The sequence below is a fragment of the Acipenser ruthenus genome, chromosome 24 (genome assembly GCF_902713425.1).
Source record: "Acipenser ruthenus chromosome 24, fAciRut3.2 maternal haplotype, whole genome shotgun sequence".
Taxonomy (NCBI): domain Eukaryota; kingdom Metazoa; phylum Chordata; class Actinopteri; order Acipenseriformes; family Acipenseridae; genus Acipenser; species Acipenser ruthenus.
Window position 1 is genome coordinate 11,692,200 of NC_081212.1, and position 18,242 is coordinate 11,710,441.

General features: G+C 41.0%; 1 protein-coding gene across 6 annotated transcripts in view; it reads left to right on the forward strand.

Annotated features, from left to right (window-relative positions):
- The window catches only part of LOC117398692 (serine/threonine-protein kinase ULK3), a 46,554-nt gene that overhangs the window by 11,267 nt on the left and 17,045 nt on the right, over positions 1-18,242 (forward strand). For all 6 annotated transcript variants that reach the window (XR_009308407.1, XR_009308406.1, XR_009308405.1 and 3 more), the window contains exons 7-11: positions 2,027-2,182; positions 4,163-4,268; positions 5,687-5,727; positions 6,516-6,618; positions 14,034-14,098. Coding sequence is in view for 2 of the 6 variants with exons in the window: in XM_058998382.1 (XP_058854365.1) it covers positions 2,027-2,182; positions 4,163-4,268; positions 5,687-5,727; positions 6,516-6,618; positions 14,034-14,098 (471 nt within the window). In the remaining 4 variants the exon portion in view is untranslated. The remainder of the gene's footprint in view (positions 1-2,026; positions 2,183-4,162; positions 4,269-5,686; positions 5,728-6,515; positions 6,619-14,033; positions 14,099-18,242) is intronic.

Sequence of the window (18,242 nt, forward strand, 5' to 3'; positions counted from 1 at the left end):
CAGTGGAGCTGTCTGTCTGTCTGTCTGAATTCAGTGTCTGTGAATGGAAATGGACAGACTGCATTGGAGAGCAAAGTGTAGCTGTCTCCTGTTTGTCTGTCTAAAAGAAACTTTCATTATTTCTAAATGTAGTCCTATGAGTGGTTAATAGTTAAGGATGTCTGTCTGTCTGAATTCAGTGTTGAAAGGTAAGGGATGGACAGCACTAGTGTTTGTCTGTCTGTCATCAAATCACTCCCTATGAAATGTAAGGTACTGACTGCACCTAAAATGTGTCTGTTTGTCTGTCTGTCTGTCTGTCTGTCATCAGATCACTCCCTATGAAATGTAAGGTACTGACTGCACCTACAATGTGTCTGTCTGTCTGTCATCAAATCACTCCCTATGAAATGTAAGGTACTGACTTCATCTACAATGTGTCTGTCTGTCTGTCATCAAATCACTCCCTATGAAATGTAAGGTACTGACTTCATCTACAATGTGTCTGTCTGTCTGTCATCAAATCACTCCCTATGAAATGTAAGGTACTGACTGCACCTACAATGTTTGTTTGTTTGTTTTTTTCTTATTTTCTGGTTGAGTGTCTATAACCATTAAACACTCAATAGTACTGAAAGAAACTTGAAAAGTTCATTGACAAACATTTCCACTAGGTCTTTCTCAATGCCTTTCTCGGTGTCTTCAGTGTTAAAACAATGTTTCGCAGCATTTCAGTGTGTAGCGCGTATCCAGTGTTATTACTGCCCTCTGATGGTGATAAATAACCCTGAAGTTCAGGAGGACGTTCTCAACCTATTGAATGTATCGTTATTTTGGGGTATATGGAGGCTGTATGTCTGTCTGACTTTGTTTTAGAGTTGTGCATATATCTAGAGAGCTGCATATCCGATTATGATAAGCTTGAAAAGGACATTCTTTAGTATGGAAATCCGAATATGAGGTTATAGAGGCTTCTATCTCAATGTCACACTTGCAGTCTGGTTTTAGCTGTAGTACAATGATCCTGATTTTTGTCTATATTATGTAGGGCTTCTGGTTTTCCACAGACTTTTGTACTGTCCTTTAAAAATTCAGTTAATACCCTTGTAAAGCTTTTTGTGTATCTCAATCACAACTGAGAAACGTGTTAATAGTTACATTGATTTAATTTACAGGGTTTTTCTATGAAACAACTACATGGGCTTTTAAATCGTAAGTCTTACTTTTTCATTGCAAAGCAGAAGCGGCTTCTCTTTATAATGTAGTCATGCAGAATGCTTGTAATAGTGTGTCCAGCATAACATACTTTCTTGTCTTGATAGCTTTAATAAAGATTAGTTGCTTATTAACATGTTGCGATCTCGTTTGTTCTGCTTGTTAATAAAAAATGAAGGCTTGGCCAATTAAAAAGCCAATTGAGTTGTCTCACAGAAGAAAAGTAAATTAAATCATTTTTACTGTTACCACATTTCTCAGTTGTGATTGAGATACTCGGATGGCTGAACAGGTATCAGCTGAATTCTTAAAGGAGAGTAGAAAAGGGGTATAGCACTGAAGATCACAAGCCATTATGTTAGAAGAAGTCATAATGTTATATTATGTTATAAGAAGTCTGTATGACGGTGTGTTTGTTGTGTTGTGTGATGGTGTGTTTGCTGTGTTGTGTGTCGTGTTGTGTGACGGTGTGTTTGTTGTGTTGTGTGATGTGTGTTTGCTGTGTTGTGTGTCGTGTTGTGTGACGGTGTGTTTGTTGTGTGACGGTGTGTTTGTTGTGTTGTATGACGGTGTGTTTGTTGTGTTGTGTGTCGTGTTGTGTGACGGTGTGTTTGTTGTGTTGTGTTGTGTGACGGTGTGTTTGCTGTGTTGTTGTGTTGTATGACGGTGTGTGTGTTGTGTGTCGTGTTGTGTGACGGTGTGTTTGTTTTGTTGTGTGACGGTGTGTTTGTTGTGTGTCGTGTTGTATTACGGTGTGTTTGTTGTGTTGTGTGTCGTGTTGTATGACGGTGTGTTTGTTGTGTTGTGTGATGGTGTGTTTCTTGTGTTGCAGCTCTGCCCAAGTCCACATGTCTCCAGGGAGTGCAGGGACCTCTTGCTGCGGCTGCTGGACAGGGACCCCGAAACTCGCATCTCCTTCGACGAGTTCTTCACACACCCCTTCGTGGACTTGGAGCACATGCCCAGCGCAGAGAGTCTGGGCCAAGCAGTGAGTCCACAGCCTTGATATGGGGCCATTCCAGTCCAAATGCATCAGCAGGGATTACCCCATCTCTTCCTTCAGTGATTCAACATGTTTTAAAATGATGATGTTATATGTGGTCCTGCTCCTTTTCAACGTTTAGTTTTCATAGGCTCACAAAATACCATAATAAATCTCTAATCTTTTTTGACTGGGGTTCTTCATTGGAAGCGTGAAACCTGTTAATTCTACAAGCGGTTTCACCACTTTCAGTCTATGAGTCGTTTCTGACCAGCTGAGCTGACGACACGTCGTGATTGAGTGGGGCGAGACACTGCTGTGCAGAATCACCAATAGGAAAGTGTCAGGTATGATTGACACACGTTTTCAATTGCTGTGATTTTACTCAGCTTGGATGTCTCCACTCCGACTGCATTTGGTCAGCTGCTGGTCACAAGCAAAGAATAGATGGAAAATAATTGCATTGAGTAGCAAAGCTTTCACAACCAGGTTTCATGATGTTTCAATTCAGAACTTGTGTCTGTCGGCTCTAAAAAAAATACATTGCTCTAAAGGCCGTGGTTGAAAAGGAGCAAGCCTAGCTATTTGTCATCCCTTACATGCTTATGAAAATGTAATCTGTGGTCTTCAAAACGGATGGCACTTCAGACACTTTCTCACTGTGATGAGTTACACTGCTCCTCTTCTGCATGGCCACAAACCATTTCTCAAACTGCCTCCCCTGAGCTGGAAGTATCCTATTGAAAATGAGATTCATTGATTTCTTACAATCAATTGCAATCAATAACGTGACTTAACAGCATCAGAAGCAGTGGGGTTGTCTTTGGTATCCCGGTATACTATAGCGACTGTGCTAGATCAGTGGCTCACCTAGCAAAAGCGCAGCCTCGTGGGGTGCAGGGCGAGTCATACAGTCAGGGGAGCGCAGGTTCAAACCCTGGCTATGTGCTGTGCAGGGGGAAGTCATACAGTCAGGGGAGCGCAGGTTCACGTCCTGGCTGTGTGGTGTGCAGGGTGAGTCTTACAGTCAAGGGAGCGCAGGAGAGGGTCCTGGCTGTGTGCTGTGCAGGGTGAGTCTTACAGTCAAGGGAGCGCAGGAGAGGGTCCTGGCTGTGTGCTGTGCAGGGTGAGTCCTACAGTCAGGGGAGCGCAGGTTCACATCCTGGCTGGGTGCTGTGCAGGGTGAGTCATACAGTCAGTGGAGCGCAGGTTCACGTCCTGGCTGTGTGCTGTGCAGGGGGAGTCATAGGACTGATAATTACCCTGCAGTCCTCCAGAGCAGTGTGGGGAGTTGCTGTGGTTAGGGAACGGAATTGGACATTCTAAATTGGAGAGACAATGGGAGCTAAAATAATTGGGCACTCTAAATGTATGAATGAAGTTTGGGAATAAGAAGAGGCTGTTCATTCCATCAAGGCACGTCTCTTCCTAGCACACATTTGGCTCTACTGAAGGGATCTAATTTTTTTAGATTTTTAAATGTTCCTTGGTTTAGTTACTACTACTTCACCTGGTAGGCCATACCATACATGTATAACTGTGTAAAAAAGTGCTTCCCAAAAGACAAAACATACAAAACCAAGAAACAATAAAATAGCCCACATCATATCTGGGAATTCCAAGAGTTGTGTAAAATGCCCTCGCAGTATAACTTTACATTAGAATACAGCAACACAAGCCAATGTGTCTACATATCCTACGAGTTCACACTGTGAAAAAACCCATGAACGTTACTATACGTAGTATATATACAGGAACACATGTACAGTGGAAGTGCAGTGCTTCTAAATGGTCTCTCAGGCTGTGACAGGCTGCTGTATATTCAGCAGCAAGTTCTGTTGTTTACTCCAACACTCCCAACAACATTGCAGCGCTTTTTCATTTGTGAGTTTAATGTTATCTTTAATCTTACAGAAGACTTTGGGGAAGAATGTGCCTCGTACTTGGGTGCATAAAAATGCATTTGTGTCTCTCTCCCTCTCTCAGACAGCGCTGGTGTTGGAGGCTGTGCAGAAAGACGAGGCTGGGGAGCAATCTGGCGCCCTCTCTCTGTACTGCAGGGCACTGGAGCACTTCGTCCCTGCCATCCACTGTGAGCTGCTCCCTTACCATTGCCCTGGTTTTACATGTACAATTTGCAAGACTCTCTGAGGGATCTACACGCTCCACAGTGAATACCAGCTCCTGGTTTATAGTTTGAAAACTGTCTGTACACAGTTTTACTGTAAAAAAAAAAAAAAAACATGCTAAAAGCAATATACTCTAGAGTGCGTGAGCATACTTGGGCTAGAAATTGTTTATTATGTCCTATTCAATTAGCCATTCCCTAAACATTTCAATTAAACTCGTAACTGAGAGGCCACTACTAAATGTGTTCAGTAGTGTTGTGTTGAAAAGTGATTCTTGATGCTGTATATAACCGTAAGTATTTCTTACTAAATGTGCTGCTGTTTTAACAATATATATTTTCTGACAGCTCAGCTAGGTGAAACACTCAACCATAGACTGCAAGCAAGCTCAGCCAGGTTAAACACTCAACCACAGCAAGCGCAGAAACACACAAATACACATTCAGTACAAGTTGCAGTCAAAAACTTTGTCATTGGTTTTATTTAGCTTATTTTAGTATTGCTAATGTTTCAGTACAGTATAACCCCCATTATTTGATTTCTGGTGTTTACAGTACAGTTAAGTTATATATATATAAAGGTAACTAGTTTTTGGTGATTTTTTATTAGGAATATCTTAACAATTTGACAGTAATAATTTGATTACAAAAACTAGTTGCTGTTACACACCTGGTCCCAATCAGTTTGAATTGGAGAGGTGGTGTTGCTTGTGTTCAGCTGGTTGAATTGGAGAGGTGGTGTTGCTTGTGTTCAGCTGGTTGAATTGGAGAGGTGGTGTTGCTTGTGTTCAGCTGGTTGAATTGGAGAGGTGGTGTTTGTGTTCAGCTGGTTGAATTGGAGAGGTGGTGCTTGTGTTCAGCTGGTTGAATTGGAGAGGTGGTGTTGCTTGTGTTCAGCTGGTTGAATTGGAGAGGTGGTGTTGCTTGTGTTCAGGTGGTTGAATTGGAGAGGTGGTGTTTGTGTTCAGCTGGTTGAATTGGAGAGGTGGTGTTGCTTGTGTTCAGCTGGTTGAATTGGAGAGGTGGTGTTTGTGTTCAGCTGGTTGAATTGGAGAGGTGGTGTTTGTGTTCAGCTGGTTGAATTGGAGAGGTGGTGGTGCTTGTGTTCAGGTGGTTGAATTGGAGAGGTGGTGTTTGTGTTTAGCTGGTTGAATTGGAGAGGTGGTGTTGCTTGTGTTCAGCTGGTTGAATTGGAGAGGTGGTGTTTGTGTTCAGCTGGTTGAATTGGAGAGGTGGTGGTGCTTGTGTTCAGGTGGTTTAATTGGAGAGGTGGTGTTGCTTGTGTTCAGCTGGTTGAATTGGAGAGGTGGTGTTGCTTGTGCTCAGTTGTTTAAAATGTCATTTCATTGTCATTCTTTCTCAATGTCTTCTCAATCCGCCAGATGAAGCAGACGCCCAGCGGAAAGAAGCACTCAGGTCAAAGGTCAGTAGCAACAGGAGAGACTTGGAGAGTTTTCAACATGAATGTTCAGCCGCAGGGCATTTCTCTACGTTACAAAATATAAACGTCCCCCTGCTGCTCTCAGGACATGAACACACAGGACACAAACAGTGTGTGAACAAAACACTGCCTGTATCATTAACATGAACACACAGCACACAAACACTGCCTGTATCATTAACATGAACACACAGCACACAAACACTGCCTGTATCATTAACATGAACACACAGCACACAAACACTGCCTGTATCATTAACATGAACACACAGAATACAAACATGTTAAAGGGATTCTAGCCATGAAGTCATTCCACAAATCTTCCATCCGTTAGTAGGGCTCACATTTTCAGTTTTTGGCACCTTGCTAGGTTAAAAAAGCTCTCAGTTTGAATACTTGTATATTTGTAATTCTCTCCACCTTTACAACACCTTAATCTCTTTCATTAATCAATTTTAGATACGTGTAACTTCAGTAAAGGCCAGAGCCTTCTAGTGATCTTTCACTTTGATAAAGTTTAATACACTTATGTGCACAAGAGGGTTATTGTGCTTACTACAGTAATGTAGACACCTTGCTTGATCTAGCCCTCATTACATATGTCTGTGGCGGGTACTAGAATTAATAATTCACATTTAAACAAAATATTTGCAAATGCAAATTTTAACCGAATGTGTAAGTTTATTTACAAATGAGTCATTTGTTAGGTTCATTTCACACAGAAGCACACCCTTCCGTTCTGATGGGCGGCTCTTTCCTGCTGTGTCCAGGTGAAGCAGTACGTCTCCCGGGCTGAGGAGCTGAAGGCACTGGTAGCTTCGGGTAATAAAATCAGCTTTGGGCAAGACAAGTCTGCCAGGGACATTTTAAAAGGTAGGAACTGTGCAAGCAGTCATGGGTTCAGCTGAGGAGCACATTGGAGTTTAAGTGACTAATATGGATATGCTGAGTAGTCATATTCCAAATAAAACTATGAATAAAAATACCACATGTGGAAGATAGAAATCTCAGGCCAGCAGGGATACAATGGGGGTGTCTCTCCATTCATACGTTTGTCACAGTTCCATTTCTACATCGTTCTAAAGAACCTGCTTCCTAGCTATGGGAGGATAGTGTCACTATCTTGAGATATGTGGAGACATCGACCCGTCTGTCTCTATGTATGTCACATGCAGTATATATTCAGAGAACTCCTTATCCAGTTGTGATGAACCTTGGTAAGGACATTATTTAGCACAAGTTATTGAGAGCATCCGTTGGTCATCCGTTGTGTCTACATACTGTATGCTTGTGTTGGTTGTATGTATAATAATGATATGTAGAGAACTGTAAAGCCAGTTGTTATGAAACCTGGTAGGACTAGACTATACAGCTATGGCTAAAGGTTTTGCATCACCCCAGAATTTTAAGATTGAGACATAATTTAAAAAATACAGACACTGCTGTGCAAAAGTCTTAGACATGTTGCATTTTTCTACTTTGATGCCTTATGAGCATCAAAAATTTACTCAAAGCCTCCACTAGTGTTTTCTACTATTATAACAACGGCTTGCGTAAAGAAGGAAAAACATTGAGTGAAATAGCTCGCATCACTCGATTTTCAAGGTGTGGTACCGAAGCATAATCAACAAGTACAGAGAAACATCATCTGTAATTGACAAACCCAGGACTGGAAGACCCAAAAAGCTGCCTAACAAGGATGAGCAATACTTGAAGATAATATCCTTAAGGAATAGAAAGAAGACAAGCGTTGAATTGACAACAGAATTGACAGAAGGCACAAGTGTCGTTGTCCATCAAATCAACAGTATGAAGGTCACTCTTGAAAGCAGGACTTAAAGGATGTGTTGCAGTAAGAATACCTCTGTTAAGAAAGGGGAACAAGACTGAAAGGCTAAAATATGCACAAGAACACAGAAATTGGACTATGGAACAATGGTCAAAGGTACTTTGGACTGTTGATGCATCAGAGTAGAAAAATGCAACATGTCTAAGACTTTTGCACAGCAGTGTATATTAACATAATTAAGATATTTTATAGGACATCATGTAATCAAAGACACTACAAAATGACATCACAAGTGTCTACTGGAAGCCATAATAGTAATATTAAGACGTGTTGGATTTCGAAATGTCAAATGTTGTAATTGTTTTTTGTTAAGTATGGAAAACTACAAAGCGGTGTGGAATTCAATATGTTAACTTAACATTATTCAGCAGGTTTCATTTGACTTTATGAAGCAAAATTAGATACAATTCTATAGGGTGATGCAAAACATTTTTGGCTGTAGCTGTAAGCCACACTTAGGGTTGGTTCATATGTCTGTCGCAGATGAATGCGATATGTCAGGTGCAGACAGCTATAAAAGCTGTGCAGCTTCACTATCTGCTATATGAAGGATGCATCATGTCGCAGCCTTTTTGACTGTGCAGCTGTCGTTCATACTTTAAATATAGACTGCATTCGCGGAATTGGAAAAATTAACTCAGCACATCTCCTAAGATGTTAATTTTTCCAATTCCGCGAATGCAGTCTATATTTAAAGTATGAACGACAGCTGCACAGTCAAAAAGGCTGCGACACGATGCATCCTTCATATAGCAGATAGTGAAGTTGCACAGCTTTAAAAAATATCAAAAGCAACGTTGTTGGTACATCTGTCCTCTCAACCACCAGAGAATCCGAAAGGGAGAATTTTATGCATTAATGAGAGAGATGTGAGTATGTGACAGTGAGAGGTATTTTAGAATGACAGGTGAAAGGTTTGACGATCAGTTAAACAGATTGGGACCATTGCTTCAATGCACAGTTGCAGTCACACTGCACAGAGCAACTGGTAATTCTCAGCAAAGTGGGGCCACAGGCTTTGCTCTCCTGTCCTTTTCTATTTTTTTCTGAATAATACACACCCACGCTGTTTCTATTATTTGGGCATCTCTATATTCTTTAAGTGAGGGGTTATATGTGGATGTTTACAAACTTCTTCTATTAAAAGTTCCTCGAAGTCTTGCTCCATGATGAAATCCCTCGACTCCGACCAGAAATGAAGTATGAAGTATGAAGTATGAACCAACCTTTACATGTGCATGCTGTGGATCCTGGTGATCTGTTTGATCGTCATACTTACAGTAACTTTGTATGAATGAATTGAAAATTCAAAGTTCATAGTGCTGTATACAGCCTAATCTGTTCAATCTACTTCTGTTAGACACTTAACAGAAGTAGATTGGAGTAAAATAGAGAAAACATCCACAGAAAAAGGATGGCTGTTTTTTAAAAATGTAGTACTTAGATGCGCAAAACAATTACATCCCAAAAGTAGACAAATCTAAATCTAAAACAAAATGGCCAAAATGGTTTAATAGATCAATTGAAAAAGATATTCAGCGAAAAAAGGCACTTTACAGAGCATTTAAAAGGGACCAAAAACAAAGTACACAGAAAGAGTACTTGGAACTGCAAACACAAGTCAAAAAGGAAGTTAGAAAGGCCAAGAGAGAGATAGAAATCAATATTGCTAAGGGGGCTAAAACTAATTCCAAAATGTTTTTCCAATATTCTAACAGCAAGAGAACATTCTAAATGTCTAAGAGACACAAATGGCAAAATCATAGATGAAGAAAAAAATTAGGTCCTCTTCTATTCCTAATCTACATTAATGACTTAGATTCTGGTATAGTAAGCAAACTTGTTAAATTTGCAGAGAACACAAAAATAGGAGGAGTGGCAAACACTGTTGCAGCAGCAAAGGTCATTCAAAATGATCTAGACAGCATTCAGAACTGGGCAGACACATGGCAAATTACATTTAATAGAGAAAAGTGTAAAGTACTGCACGCAGGCAATAAAAATGTGCATTATAAATATCATATGGGAGATACTGAAATTGAAGAAGGAATCTATGAAAAAGACCAAGGAGTTTATGTTGACTCAGAAATGAATTCACCTAGACAATGTGGGGAAGCTATAAACAAGGGTGTTGAATTAGGTTGACCAGGGTGTCTGCGGCTCACCTCGCACCAGTGACCCCTGTAGTCTGGCCGGGCGCCTATTTGTTATTTTGCGGAGGCCAAAACTAAGGTTACTCTTCGCAATAATCCTGCTTTTATCCCTAAAAGGATTTCTGCTTTCCATATTAACCAGTCAGTGGAACTGGAGGCCTTCCATCCACCTCCTTTCCAGTCTGACAGGGAGAGAAAGCTCCATAAGCTCTGTCCAGTTAGGGCACTGGTGTATTATGTTGACCGCACACAGGGTTGGCGGCAGTCAGAGCAATTATTTGTTTGCTTCGGGTCTAAGTTCCACAGATAAGCCCTGTCTAAACAGCGGCTGTCGAAGTGGATTGCAGACACGGTCAGGATTGCATACGATCTAGCCAACCTGCCCCCACAAAAGGGCCTTGCAACCTCCTGGGCATTATTCCAGGGCGCATCTGTCACAGACATTTGCAGCGCTGCAGTATGGGCCACGCATCATGCTTTTACCAGGTTCTACCGACTGAAGGTCGTAGATCAACAGAACCCTGGTTCTGGGACCAGAGTGTTAAAGGCAGCCACTCTGCCTTTTTTTTTTTTTTTTTTAATTTAGTCGTTGCCAATTATTTTTTATTATTTTCTCCCAATTTGGAAATGGTCAATTATTTTTAGGCTCAGCTCACCGCTACCACCCCTGCGCTGAGTCAGGAGGGCGAAGACGAACACACGCTGTCCTCCGAAGCGTGTGCCGTCAGCCAACCACTTTTTTTTCACACTGCGGACTCACCATGTAGCCACCCAAGAGCTACAGCGTCGGAGGACAACGCAGCTCTGGAAGCTCCCGTCCTTGGTCAGCAAAGGAATAGCTTGGACTCAAACTCATGACGTCCAGACTATAGGGCAGATCCTGCACTCCACGCGGAGCGCCTTTACTGGATGCGCCACTCGGGAGCCCCTACACTCTGCCCTTTTAACATACTTTTCATTGTGTTCCACTTTAAAGAGTAAGAAAAATGTAGCCTTGCACATCCCCAACTGTTTTTTTGGAACCCCGCTACTCTTTAAGTCACTCCAGCACAGCTGGCCTGAAGAGAAAATGGCGCCGATCCCTACGCGGCAGTGGCTGATATCTCCTGTGGGCGGAGACGACGCTGACGCATACAGGGCTCTTAAAGGAGCAGCTTTGATAGAAGTGCTCAGGTAATTCGGGCTATAAGAGATATATCCCATTCGGTAATGGATACATTTCTATTTCAGGGAACGTTTTCAGTTTACAGTATAATAAACTGTAAACAATTTTTATTATGAACACAATTGTAATCCAAGCAGTAACTTTTTTTAACAGAAGTTAAAGAAGTTTAACAGAACACACATATTTGTTTTCTCAACACTCAATACAATTTAATCCTGAACCAAACCCCTCCTGCCTGCCATTCAGTTTAATCCTGACCCAACCCCCCCTGCCTGCCATTCAGTTTAATCCTGACCCAACCCCCCCCCCCCCCCGCCTGCCATTCAGTTTAATCCTGACCCAGCCCCCCTACCTGCCATTCAGTCCAAGGCTCTCTCAAACAGAGACTGGCAGTTTGGTGGTTTATGATGCAGACTGCTGTCCACAGGAAGATTTTCATAGTTTGTCACGCAGATGTAATAATATCATAATGCATACCTTCTTGACAGTAAGTGGATTCTTGCTAGTTTTATACTGTTGCAATTATTGTATTCCTCAAACTCGCCTTTGCCTTTGTATCTGCTCCAAAAAAGGACTCTAGCCATTCCATCTTCAGCCCCAGGAGTTGGACTCCATGATTAATAGGTACTCATGAAGTAATGAACTCGGTACAGTTCAATTAAATCTCAAGCATGGACTGGAAGAGCCTCCCTTTTGGGGGCTGGCTTGTGCAAAGCTGGGTTCACCTGTCTGTGCTCGTGCTCTCTCTCTCTCTCTCAATCGCTCCCTCTCTCGCTCTCTCGCTCCCTCTCTCTCTCTCCTCTCTCTCACACAAAGGATTATGGGTAGCAGGAGGGACTAGAGTGGTGGTGTGTGAGGAGGGCCTGTGAGTAAAAGCTCTGTAAAAATGTTTTCTGTTTTGGGTCTCTAACGTGTACGCATGGTTTTAAATGTATCGCTGATAACACAGTATCTGTAGAAGGTGGGAGCCGGATCTCAATCTGTCCCTGTGGTGGTTCCCCGTTCAGGGAGGGGGCGAGCAGCGGCTCCGGGTCTCAGCCTATCACTGTTGTGGTTCCCCGTTCAGGGAGGGGGTGAGCAGTGGCGCCGGGTCTCAGCCTATCACTGTGGTGGTTCCCCGTTCAGGGAGGGGGCGAGCAGCGGCGCCGGGTCTCAGCCTATCACTGTGGTGGTTCGGAGGGGGCGAGCAGTGGCGCTGGGTCTCAGCCTATCACTGCTGACGTGCAGCCCCAGCCTGAGGGAGGAGCGCCTGCAACCAATGATATTGAATATTAATTGATGGAAATAAATCAGTGATTTTTTAGACTGCACTTTTAATAAAAGGAAGATAGAAGTGGAGTCATACTTCCCTGATTTAGAACTATTCCTGTTTTCTAGTAATATATTACTAAGAAAGTCAACAGTTGTTTGAATAAGTTTGTTAGTGCTGTAGATGTCTGTTACGGCAGCGTGTGAAGAAGACTAGCCTTTAATATGGCTACGTTTTTTCATATATATATATTTTTTTTCAACCGCTTTTTTTAGCCTGTTTTGTTTTAACATCTTTTTAGCCTCCGTGGTACTTTTTCAAATAGGATGTCTCAACGTGAATGGTTGTAGAGATATAAAGAAAAGATCTTTACTTTTTGAATTCATTGAACCGAAGCGGGCTAGTGTAATATTCTTACAGGAAACACGCACAGATTTTGAGAATCAAAATGACTGGGTTAGAGATTGGGAGGGGGACATTTTGTTTAAGCCATGGTTCTAACGTTAGTGCTGGGGTGGCTATTTTATTTTCTCCAGGGCTGGGAGCTCAGCCAAGCTCCATACAAGAAATAGAAGTGATTCAGAAATGTATCGTTGACTTCTTGTGGGGTGGTTTTCACTGGCTGAAGGGGAGTGGGGGCTGATTAACCTGGTTAGCAGAGCAACAGCTCAGAAACTGCTTTATTCTCCAGACAGTGTGAGCTGGAGACACTTTGCTTTTTCCATCCTCCGTACAGTAGGGAGGCTGGGTTTCGATTGCCACCTGTTTTTCCTTGATAGTAGTAGACTTAGTTTTTTTTTTATTTGTCTTCCTTTTATGATAACTTGTTTTGTGCCTGGAGGACAACGCAGCTCTGGGCAGCTTACAGGCAAGCCCGCAGGTCTACAGGGGTCGCTGGTGCGCGGTGAGCTGAAGACACCCTGGCCGACCTACATTGTTTAACTCATTTTTTAGTGAAGCAGCAATTGCCTGAGGGACAGCCGATGTACCTTCTCTGGTAGTGACTCCCTCGGTCTGCGAGGAGAGGGAAGAGACAGGGACGCTGCTGACTTTTAAGGGTTTGGGAAATGTATGTTTTAAACCTTTAGAGAAAAAACAACTGTATGGTGTGTATGTGAGTTTAAACAGCTGACAGATCGGGCTGACGCTAGCTGGAGAGCACACCTGTATGTCTCTGAGTCTGTCTCCCCTGTTTGGAGATCACTCACTGTATAAGCCACCTATCCCAAAACGCTTGGGAGATCTACAGTAGAGGATTCTTTTAAGAATAAATCTGAGCAAAACAGATCTTACAATAGTGCGATTGTAAGTCGCCCTGGATAAGGGCGTCTGCTAAGAAATAAATAATAATAATAATAATAATAATAATAGTAGAGCAGTTCCCTTTATGTATTGAAAGAGACACTGTTTACCATGGATTTTGCGACTGTTCAAGGCTTATTCTCGTTTTTGATTTATTAGGGAACATACTCGCTGCTTTGCATTTTGTTTTTACAAAAGAGGATTTTATTTTTGCCGTATGTTTGGCTAATTTTATTTGTGGGCCAAACCAAACTTGCTATTTTAAAATCCCACAAGGCAAAGAGAGGGGGGCTGGGCATTGACAAAGCGTTGTGTATTTTAAAGGTGCTGGTTTTATAAAATGACTGGTGACTTAGAAAGTTTTAAAATAAAATGGTGCATTAACAATGCCCTTTCTGAACTCAGTGAAGAAAATCAATTATATATTACTTTTTGAAAAGGTTTTTTTTTTCTCTGTGTCTTTGATATTTATTAAATTCTGTTTTTGTTTATAGGATTTATATATCGAGCTTTAAAACGTTTTTAAAAAGTGGGCTCACCTGTGTGCTCTCTCTTCTCTCTGTGTTTCAGAAATGTCCCGGGATCGCCCGCGGCTCTATGCAGCTCTGGAGGTGGCGTCAGCAGCTGTAGCCCAGGTATACCAGGATCAAGCCTTTGTCCTGTGGTAACGTTCCTTATGTTGGTATTAACCATGGTCCTCTCTTCATAGCACTTCAATGGCAGTGTTAGTATGACACTTCAGTATGGTATGCACAAGGCCCTTAATTCTCAGTTTTTACAGAATTCCTAGGTTTTACAAAACATAACACCTATCATAACAACCTAAATATTCTACATCTGTTTAATTCTAACAAATAATAACATTTATAAAATAATCTGAATAGTGCAAATACTTGTACAGTACTTTTAATGGTCAGTGAAAATGTTGATGTTACTATCCATTCACAAAGTGTCAACAGTAGATGTTTTACATTGAGAACTGCAGTCCAGAGTTAAAAAAATAACCAACTCCCAAGTATCTTGCTTTTTCTTATTAGCCACTGCGTTGTTCTGCTTCACATTTAGTATGTCTTTAATATTCATCATAACGTTAAATTACCTTTCTGATTTTGATGTTTCCCAAGTATGACGTCCTTCTTTTAGCATTTGCTATAGCATTTGTTTTATTTCAGTAAACATATTTTGGTGTACTTGAATATGTAATATGCTATTTGAATATTTTTATTTTTTATTTTCGTGTAATCTGTATTTGACTACACTGACCCATCCCTAATTAGGATTATTATAATTAAGTTTTCGCGTTGCTGTGACCATATGGTAACAGCTTGCTTGTGGGTTTGCTTGTGAAAAAATGAACATAAGAACATAAGAACATAAGAAAGTTTACAAACGAGAGGAGGCCATTCAGCCCATTTTGCTCGTTTGGTTGTTAGTAGCTTATTGATCCCAGAATCTCATCAAGCAGCTTCTTGAAGGATCCCAGGGTGTCAGCTTCAACAACATTACTGGGGAGTTGGTTCCAGACCCTCACAATTCTCTGTGTAAAAAAGTGCCTCCTATTTTCTGTTCTGAATGCCCCTTTATCTAATCTCCATTTATGACCCCTGGTCCTTTTTTCTTTTTTCAAGTCAAAGAAGTCCCCCAGGTTGACATTGTCTATACCTTTTAGGATTTTTAATGTTTGAATCAGATCGCCGTGTAGTCTTCATTGTTCAAGACTGAATAGATTCAATTCTTTTAGCCTGTCTGCATACGACATGATTTTTAAACCTGGGATAATTCTGGTTGCTCTTCTTTGCACTCTTTCTAGAGCAGCAATATCCTTTTTGTAACAAGGTGACCAGAACTGAACACAATGTTCTAGGTGAGGTCTTACTAATGCATTGTAGAGTTTTAACATTACTTCCCTTGATTTAAATTCAACACTTCTCACAATATATCTGAGCATCTTGTTAGCCTTTTTTATAGCTTCCCCACATTGTCTAGATGAAGACATTTCTGAGTCAACATAAACTCCTAGGTCTTTTTCATAGTTCCTTTCTTCAATTTCACTATCTCCCATATGATATTTATAATGCACATTTTTATTGCCCGCATGCAATACTTTACACTTTTCTCTATTAAATGTAATTTGCCATGTGTCTGCCCAATTCTGAATGCTGTCTAGATCATTTTGAATGACCTTTGCAGCTTCAACAGTGTTTGCCACTCCTCCTATTTTTGTGTCGTCTGCAAATTTAACGAGTTTGCTTACTACACCAGAATCTAAATCATTAATGTAGATTAGGAATAGCAGAGGACCTAATACTGATCCCTGTGGTACACCACTGGTTACCTCACTCCATTTTGAGGTTTATCCTCTAATCAGTACTTTCTGTTTTCTACCTGTTAACCACTCCCTAATCCATGTGCATGCATTTCCTTGAATCCCTACTGCGTTCAGTTTGAGAATTAATCTTTTATGCGGGACTTTGTCAAAAGCTTTCTGGAAATCTAAATAGACCATGTCGTATGCTTTGCAGTTATCCATTGTCAATGTTGCATCCTCAAAAAAGTCAAGTAGGTTAGTTAGACATGATCTCCCTTTCCTAAAACCATGCTGGCTGTCTCCCAGGATATTGTTACCATATAGGTAATTTTCCATTTTGGATCCTATTATAGTTTCCATAAGTTTACATATAATAGAAGTCAGGCTTACTGGTCTGTAGTTACCAGGTTCGGTTTTGTCTCCCTTTTTGTGGATTGGTATTACGTTTGCTATTTTCCAGTCTGTCGGTACAACCCCTGTGTCAAGAGACTGTTGCATGATCTTGGTTAGCGGTTTGTAAATAACTTCTTTAATTTCTTTGAGTACTATTGGGAGGATCTCATCTGGCCCAGGGGATTTGTTTATTGTAAGAGCTCCTAGTCCCTTTAACACTTCTGCCTCTGTTATGCTAAAGTGTGGCAATGTGCCCCGCCCCTATGTGTATATTATGTGTTGTATGTTGCGTGCGTGTGTTAATGTTGGTGTATAGTCATTGGTACACGGGATATAAACGGGTCTGTGTTTCACGTGTATTTAAAAAGTGTAGATTTGTATTTAGGCACGAGGAGGGCACAAATCACTTCACGTGCTGGTTAAATGTAATATGTGAGCACGGGGTTGCACAGAATTAATTCACGTGCTGGGATTCAAGTGAATAATTAATTAGTAATTGAATCCCAGCACAACAGTATATATAGACACATTTTCATTCACTCAGGGTTGTGTGTTCAGGGCGAAGGAACGGGAGAGAGTGAGGAGATAATCTATAGAGAAGCAATTGCTACGTGGTACGTGTTTGTTTAGTGTTCGTCCCTGTGTGTCAGTGTCTGTTCGTTTTGTTTATCTGTTTATTTTGACGTAAGTGCCGTGTCCCGTGTTTTGTGTTAAAACCTTTTATTTTCTGTGCTGTTTATTAAATGCTGAGTGAAACCATTCGCTCAGCTCCACCAAACCACACCTCTCTGTCTGTTTATTTCCTGCTTCTGGTCTGACGCCACCCACTCCGGCCGTCTATGTGACATAAAGTTATTTCAAATTGGATAGGAACAGGTCGACATGTGGGGCATGTTGTCCGTGTCCTCCTTTGTAAAAACCTGTGAAAAGTAATCATTTAATATATTTGCTATTTTTTTTCTTCATCTATGATTTTGCCATTTGTGTCTCTTAGACATTTAACCTCCTCTTTGAATGTTCTCTTGCTGTTATAATATTGGAAAAACATTTTGGAATTGGTTTTAGCCCCCTGAGCAATATTGATTTCTATCTCTCTCTTGGCCTTTCTAACTTCCTTTTTGACTTGTGTTTGCAGTTCCAAGTACTCTTTCTGTGTGCTTTGTTTTTGGTCACTTTTAAACGCTCTGTAAAGTGCCTTTTTTCGCTGAATATTTTTTTTAATTGATCTATTAAACCATTTTGGCCATTTTGTTTTAGATTTAGGTTTGTCTACTTTTGGGATGTAATTGTTTTGTGCCTCTAGTACTACATTTTTAAAAAACAGCCATCCTTTTTCTGTGGATGTTTTCTCTATTTTACTCCAATCTACTTCTATTAGTCTCTGTTTCATACCTTCATAGTTTGCTTTTCTAAAATTGTAAACCTTAGCTTTAGTCATTACTTTTGGGGTTTTAAAAAATATTTCAAATGAGACCATGTTGTGGTCTGAGTTTGCCAATGGCTCTCTGACCTCTGTTTTAGTTATTCTGTCTTCATTATTTGAAAAGACTAAGTCAAGGCATGCCTCCCCTCTAGTCGGTGCCTTGACAAATTGCGTTAGGAAGCAGTCATTTGTCATTTCCACCATTTCAATTTCGTCCGTCGTGCACCCCACCGGGTTCTCCCATTGTATACAGGGGAAGTTGAAATCCCCCATTTGTATGGCTTCTCCTTTTCTACACGCATTTCGAATGTCATTGTACAACAGATTATTTTGCTCAGCATCTGAATTTGGCGGTCTATAGCATGCTCCTATTATTATGCCCTTTGAATTTGTGTCCATTATTCTGAACCATATTGATTCTGCATTGTTTTCTTTGTCCTGATTTAACACCTGGGCTTGAAATGTGTGCATGTTAAATGGCTGAAGTAACGTATATTGAAGGCTTTGCTTAGCCACTTTCTTTTTCTTTTGAGAGACGTGGGATATCTTCGGTTACCCTACACAGCTGGAAACACAGTGAAAATAAAAGCCATAATGACATAAATTATATACATAACATATATTGAGCCAGATAAAATTGATCCGGGCCAGTAAA